The sequence below is a fragment of the Oratosquilla oratoria genome, chromosome 18, assembly GCF_046742065.1.
Source record: "Oratosquilla oratoria isolate Oo_2021 chromosome 18, ASM4674206v1, whole genome shotgun sequence".
Classification (NCBI taxonomy): Eukaryota; Metazoa; Arthropoda; class Malacostraca; order Stomatopoda; family Squillidae; genus Oratosquilla; species Oratosquilla oratoria.
In genome coordinates this window covers 24,985,411-24,993,427 of record NC_134794.1, presented here as the reverse complement: position 1 = coordinate 24,993,427, position 8,017 = coordinate 24,985,411, and the positions used below count along the sequence as shown (strand labels likewise).

At 39.8% G+C, this 8,017-nt stretch overlaps 1 protein-coding gene across 1 annotated transcript; it reads left to right on the top strand.

The window, feature by feature from the left end:
* Positions 1-3,377: 3,377 nt before the first annotated feature.
* LOC143034790 (serine/threonine-protein kinase pim-3-like) lies at positions 3,378-3,914 on the top strand. The gene has a single exon (XM_076201137.1). The coding sequence runs from the start codon at positions 3,378-3,380 to the stop codon at positions 3,912-3,914; it is 537 nt and encodes a 178-aa protein (XP_076057252.1).
* Positions 3,915-8,017: the final 4,103 nt, after the last annotated feature.

Here is an 8,017-nt window from a genome sequence, read left to right as displayed (position 1 = left end):
AATTGGTTTGAGTGATCATTTGCCACTCCGCACAGTTTTGTATCATCAGCAAATTTGGAAACAGTAGATTTTAGTCCATGGTCTATATCATTTATATATACTATGAATAGAAGTGGCCCAAGAACGGAACCCTGAGGAACTCCACTTGCAACACTTTTCCATCCAGAAGTTTTTCCATTTAAAACAACTCTCTGTTTTCGACCTTTCAACCAATTACTAGTCCAACCTAATAGGCTACCACTTATTCCATGCAAAGCTAATTTAGTAAGTAGTCTTTCGTGTGGGACGGTATCAAAAGCTTTTGCAAAGTCTAGATATATTAAATCTATATTGTTTCTTTTGTCATAATTCGAGATAACTGTGTTGTAGAATTCGAGTAAGTTAGTCACGCAAGAACGTTTCCGTCTGAAACCATGTTGGCTATCATTTATCAAACGGTTACTTTCTAAATGATATTCGATAGCATCTCTGATGATAGTTTCCATTATTTTTCCTACGATCGAAGTCAAACTAATAGGCCTATAGTTATTTGGTTTCTTTTTGTCACCTTTTTTGAATATGGGAGTAACGTTAGCTAGCTTCCATTCTCTTGGGACATCTCCGGATATGATGGATTTCTTGAAAATAATTTCTAATGGAACAACAATCTCATTTTTCATTTCCTTTAAGATTCTTGGATGCCAACCGTCAGGCCCTGGTGTTTTATTAACTTTGATTTTGTCTATACACCTTTTAATTTTTTCTTTTGTTATATTTACCGTAGTGAGTAAGTTTACCCTAGACTTTTCACAGGTTTCAGTTTGGAATTCACTTTGAGGTGTTTCGTTTACGAATACTGAGCTAAAATAATTGTTTAAGAGATTACACATTCCTTCATTTGAATATTCAAGTTGACCGTCAGCAGATAATAGTGGACCAATGTGATTCCTAACAACCTTTTTATCTCTAATGTAACTATAGAATTCTTTGGGATTCTCTTTGGATTTCTCAGCGATGTTCATTTCGTATTGTCGTTTTCTTTTTCTTATTGTCTTTTTTAAATCTCTCTGTATTGATACATAACTTTCATAGTCATTAGATGCACCCGAGCACTTATATTTCTTATAAGCCTGTCTCTTTTTAGCAATACTTTTTTCAGTTTCTTTGTCGAGCCACTTTGGGCGAGCCTGATTTGGGGGACGTCTGTCCTTAAAAGGAATGTAAGTTTGAATCATCTTAGTGAGCGTATTTTGAAATATTTCCCACATCTGATCTACAGGCCTTTCGTTTAATTTTTCCTCCCAATCTGTAAGTTGAAGCTCCTGACGTAGTTCTATGAACTGAGCTTTACTGAAATCGGGTATTTTAGAAGCACAAGTATCTATTCTAAAATTGTTTAGGAGTTTGAATCTGACTAAGTTGTGATCGCTATTTGCAACAGATTCACCGACTTCTACATCAGTTACCATGCTTTCGCGGCTAGTGATCAATAAATCGAGTAAGTTTCCATATCTTGTGGGCTCTTTTACATGCTGAATTAAGTAATTGTCACCAAGAAAATCAATCAAGCGACTACCTATATGGCCATGTTCAAGGGTCATCCAATCAATGTCAGTAAAATTGAAATCACCCATTATCAATAAATCCCGGTTGCAGAAACTAGACAGTTCTTGAAATAACAGTTTGTCGTCTGCTAATGATAATGTCTTTGGCCTATATATTACACCTATATTCATTTTTTGTCCATTTGTTTGGGTTAACTCAACCCACAAACTGTCATATGCATCCTGTTTCATTTTCTCTAAAACACAAGCATGAACATTGTTTTTAACGTACAATAGAACACCCCCACCTTTCTTGTGGTTTCTATCCTGATGAAAGTGTTTAAATCCCGCAATATTAAATTCAGCTTCGAACTCTGTACCATTTAACCATGTCTCAGTTATTCCTATCATATCGAGATTTTCGCTTTTGACATACGCCTGTATTTCTTGAAATTTGTTCCTAATACTACGAGCATTAAAGTACATAGTTTTAAGAAACTCGTGATTATTTCTTTTTGACACATTTTGAGTTTCAATATCATGTCTTATATTATCATTTTGTTTTTTATTTATGCCTTGCTCTATATTATTATTATTTGGTCCTTCATTGACATTCAATGCCTCATTAACATTTCTCCTATCAAAATTAACATTTCCCCCATCACGGACATCTGGTCGATTACGGTCATCCGATCTATTTTGTACATTTTGTTCCCCTATATGTGTGTGTGTGTGTGTGTGTGTGTGTGTGTGTGGTTTTTTTGCCCCCGTTAGGCAAGCTTATTCAGACGAAGAAACCTTCCGGCAGTCAAAGTGTCAACCCTTTGTGAAGTAAGGTGTTTCCTCTTAAATGAATAAATTGTCTTGGAAGGAGCAAAATGAGAAAGAAAACGGTAATCACGAATAGGTATTCGATATCGGTTTACATCATTCAGAGAAGTTGTTTATTTATTTGTTTATCTATTCATTCATCTATTCATCTATTCATATTTATTTATCTTGATATATGGGTGCTTATTAAAAGGACTTTGAGCGGGTGCTTGAAAAGACTCCCGTCATGTTAAGCCTGAGACTATAGGAGTGGCACCATCATGGAAGGCGCTACACCAAAGGTTTCTCATAAAACACTGTCTCTTGTTGCTTGTCCACTGATATCATAAACGGGGATATGTTTATCTTGGACAAGAAGAACAAGAACAAGAACAAGGTACAGCGAAGACATATCCGAGCTGACTTCGCCGTGATCTCTCTGAACTCATAATGTCCGTGTTAAAGACTCGAACCATAGGCAACAAATGATGACTCTCTCCCTCTCTCTCTCTCTCTCTCTCTCTCTCTCTCTCTCTCTCTCTTTGCATCTGCATAATTGGGAATTTTTTAAAGAGAAAATAAGGTTTTACATGTAGTTACAAGCTTATATTAAGGTGTGTATTTGTATGCGCAATATGAACTACAGTCAGTACAGGTGTTTACTTTAATGAGAACAAGAACAAGATACAGCGAAGACATATCCGAGCACTATGAACCTGGAGCTGACTTCGCCGTGATCTCTCTCTGAACTCATTATTTCCGTGTTAAAGAGTCGAATCATAACCAGCGAATGATGACTCTCTCTCTCTCTCTCTCTCTCTCTCTCTCTCTCTCTCTCTCTCTCTCTCTCTTTGCATCTGCATAATTGGGAAATTTTTAAAGATAACATAAGTTTTTACATGTAGATACAAGCTTATATTAAGGTGTGTATTCGTATGCGCAATACGAACTAGTCAGTACAGGTGTTTACTTTAATGTGTGATGTGACTTTCATTCATGACAAGGAATTGGGACATTCTCAAACAAAGACTCTCTTGGGAAAGGATGACGAAGCTGAACGAGTTCGAAGTGCAGGAGCTATTGGGCAAAGGAGGCATCGGCTCTGTCTACCGAGCCAAGCGGATCATCGATGGCCAGGAGGTCGCCCTGAAGAAAGTGCCCTTGGCGCGGATGAAATCATATAGACGTCGCAACGGGAAGAAAATCCCGAAGGAAGCTGCGCTTCTGAAGAAGGTGCAGAAGGTGCCCGGCGTCATCAAGCTGTATGATTATTTTATCGCCAATGATAATTTCTATATGGTAATGGAACTTATTCCGTCGTCCATGTCGTTGTACGATTATATAGAAAACGACAACGACCTATCGAATGTAGAAGTCCGAAGACTCTTCAAAAACATTGTTACAACTATAAAAGGATGTTTTGAAGCCGCGGTCTCCCATAAAGATATCAAGCCAGAAAATATACTGCTCTTCAGGGACAAGAGTTCAGGCCAGCTTGATATCAAAGTAATCGACTTTGATTGCGGAGAGCGCATTACGAGTTACAAAGGAAAGGACACAGGTGGAACTCGAATTTACTAGCCTCCAGAATACATCAAAGGAGGCGAGTTCCTACACATGCCCGCAACAGTCTGGAGCCTGGGCACTCTTCTTTACTACATGGTGTGCCGCCGTGATCCTTTCTACACAGACGCCTCCATATGTAGGGCCAGTCCGTCATTCCCGAAGAACGTTCCGAACGTCTGCCGGGACCTAATAATGCGATGCTTCGCAAAAGACCCTTGGGGCCGCCCATCACTCGACGGAATACTGTCCCATCCGTGGTTGGAGGAAGAATCATCTTGCCTCTCCTTCGAAAAGGACGGAAAGACGGATTTCACTACCGAAGTGGAGCTCGAAACCGCTAACGTCGCCCCGAGAAATCCTAAAAGGAAAAAACGCCCGACGAAGCCCCAAAACGTCTCTTTATCCATATAGAAGAAAGGAAGGAAAAGAGACCATTCTGAAGAGGATGACACGCTTCGTGGGAGAAAGAGGCGATAGAAATGATAATGCGCACACTACAGTAATGGGACGACGGCTTGAGAGTCTTTGGACTTATTGATTTGTGCCACAACGGCCATTGGAAAAAATGCATGTTGTTAAGAAAAAGAAGATCCCTAAGGAAGAGGTTAAGTCGGTGCCAAGTAATTGGAAAAAGTCTAAATCTGTTAAGAGAAAAGCAGAGAAAAGGGAAAGCTGCAATATGTGACAAGATTTAAGAACTTTACAAAGATAAAAAGTGCCAAGTTCAGAAATGGAGAACACATCATGCCCTTTAGAATTCTGTGGAAACTAATAACTGTCTGGTTCAACCGAATCAAAGCAAGACATCGTGAGAAAATGGGATTTCCAAGAAGTTTGATAAAAGGCATTGGTCCCTCAAGCGGCAGAGGGTTTCCCTCAGCTGAATAAAAACGTTTGGCGATGCTTTCAATATACAAAAACCCGACCACCTCTGTTCATAAAGGATGGCCGTCGTTTCAAGGCTCATTGTGATGGTGTTAATCCTTAAGCCTTGTTGAGATGGGGCTAGTTTAGTAGCCACAAGGGCTACCGACTTGAAAACTACTCTACATGCACAGTGTGAACGGAAAGTTAGTTAACTTCCCTCCAATTTATTCTAGTGACAGCACTTACTTGACGGGGACGTCACCTTGCAGCTAGGACTAGCGGCTACTAAACTAATCCCGTGTCAACAAGACTTTAAGCAATGTAGTTCAGTTCGAAGCTTTAAGATTCGTTTGAATAAACACCTAAGCAAGATCCTGTAATGCCTGCCATTTGTTTCATATTATATATTTGTTTATTTGTTTGTTATTATTTGTCTGTTTGTTTATTATCATTTGCTTGATTTTCATTTATTATTATTTATCTGTCAATTTATCATTATTTGCTATTTACCCGTTTGTTTATTATCTATCTATGCATTTATTCATCTTATCTAAGATTTATGTTATTATAACTTTTATGCATTAATTTATTTATTTATTCATCATTATTATATTTTTTTCGCATCCGACCTAGTTATAGACCAAACGGTCTCCTGTCGGTATGCTCCTCCTTTGTAATCCTTTGTAATTCAGCTAAATGGAATCATCAGGTGACAGTCGTTAAGTCTACATCATATGGCAAAATAATGGGTACACAGGGTAGTGTTGATGTAAGGAGCGTAACAGAATAGCTGCCACCTTCCATGGACCGAACACGAGACTCCCAATTGCCGGTGGGTGAGCTTACCGATTAATTACACTACGGTCGCCTCCAGTGATTAATCGCAAATATCACTCATAACGTTCCCTCTACCTCACTTTCCACTAAACATCCCAACCCCCACTCTCGCCGCCCGTGTCAAGTCTGGGTGTGTTGTAATGATAACAACAATAATGGCTATATTGATAGCAGTAGCAATAAAAATAACGACAACATCCCTCGTCTTAATGGCTACCCCTTCTCCTTCAGGGCAAGGTAAAACGAATACTATAAGGTACGTTAGCGGGGGGTGAGGGAGAGCCAGAAAACCTTTCCACTGCGCAGGTAGCTGATGATGTCAACGGAAATATCGAGACCAGGGTTCCGCGGGTCGAGAGCTGTCAGTCACTCGCACACCAGTGTATGGAGCGAAGCTCCATCTTCTGATTAAAGGGGTAGCTAAGGCAGACAAATAACATATAAAAATGCCAACAGTTTGTATAGTGCAGAAGTGCAATGCCGTTAGACTGAAAAGGTGATAAAAATATACATTTCTTTTCACTACCCAAAGATAAAGAACTTAGAAAGAAATGGATTGAATTATGTGGCACACACAATACTCGGTCATCTGGATATGTATGCAGCCGTCATCTTGAAAGTAACTATTTATTAGCAACATTTCCTGAAATTTTCATTCAATTGCAAATAAACAGACTAAAGAATCCGGTTAAAACATAACTGAGCTTGGTGGAGATAAAGGTCTACATATAAAATCCACGCAAATCCAAAATGTAATATAATAAAAACAATATGATGCTTTTACGTGTCATTACTACTGGGTTTATATTCAGCTAGTTGGTGTGTATTAACAGTATAGCATCTTCCTCGTCTACCTGATCAGCATATAAATTGACATGTCATCCCATCTAATAACTCGTCATATTAATATAATCCACCTAATGTGAAAGCATGGAAAACATATCTATAACTTTTCTGGCGGTCATACCTCAGATACTGATAATTTGAGGATAAGAAAGTGATACTGAGTAATTTCAGTATTATGTGAACATCATAGTGTAATTCTAAAGTTTACCGTACATAGAGATGGCTTTCTTTAAAGTTTACATTTTCTTTCACCTCTCACTCTCTCCCCCTCTAGACTTCCTATGACGTCACGGTGGAGGTGCGCGGAGGGAGGGGGGGTGCTCAACTTACCTTATAGTATTCGTTTTACCTTCCTTCAGGGTTCATGTTCTTCACGAGCGCCACGGACATCTTCACCCCGGGCAAGTGGAGCTTCTTGATCACAGGCGACTCTCTTCCGCACAAACTGTGGGCCAAGGGGGTGTCTAGTCACTCATCGGACGATTCCAGGCACTGCGGCGTCATCAGCAACTTCGGCTTCTTGGATGTCCAGTGCTCGCAGAAGTACCCCACCATCTGCCAGGCCTAATAGGGCGATGGGTAGTTGGGGTAGGGAGATGGCGAGGAGGAATGGGGGAGGGGAGAGTGAAATGGGCAACACTGATGGGCAGTGGGAATGTGTAGACATAGAACAAGCAGGGAGCTTGAAAATAGAAAGAGAGAAATATAGAAATAAAAAGAACGCCTCAGGGGGACGCTAAAGGACGCATGAACGCCTTCAAGAGGATTTCTCTAGAACAGTGTCTACTCACGTTCTTATCTTTACTGTGAAAATGTGAAAAATGTGAAGATGATCCACCTTATCAATATGTTCTGAATTGTGGTCAATAACAGATTCAAGGACGAAGGGATGAGAGTGGTAAGAGTTATGTGAATAATCCAAATAGGTCATTACCCAAATCGCACTTCAGGTCGCAATTGTAACTCGAGTCGTTGTTGTAACTCCAGTTATTATCGTAACTCCAGTTATTGTCATAACTCGAGTCGTTGCCGTAACTCGAGTCATTGTCGTAACTCGAGTTGTTTTTGTAGCTCCAGTTATTGTCGTAACTCCAGTTATTGTCGTAACTCGAGTCGTTGTCGTAACTCGAGTCATTGTCGTAACTCGAGTCGTCGTAACTCGAGTCGTTGTCGTAATTCGAGTCGTTCTCGTAACTCGAATCGCTGTATCGCGTCCACAAATTTGGTGGGGCTCGCACGAAATCTCAACCCCCCGTTTGTGAACTAAGCTGCAGACGCAAGGCTTTTCACTCCGTATCATTCCAAAAACAACGGTCCCACGGAGGGATTTCCATCAGTTAATAATAGTAATAAAAAAAAAACAAAAAAAAAACAGACGACGTTCAACATAGTTGGAAGAAATACCTCCTACCTTATATGAAGAAAATATCCAATTCTCAGAGGTTAATCATCGCCTTTCATTTGGATACTGTCGACTTGTGAAAAGAGACCATTGCGTTTGTAACAAATGGTAATATCTATGAATCGGTCGAAATCAGTAAACAGACATCCGTCTTAAAGTAAATATT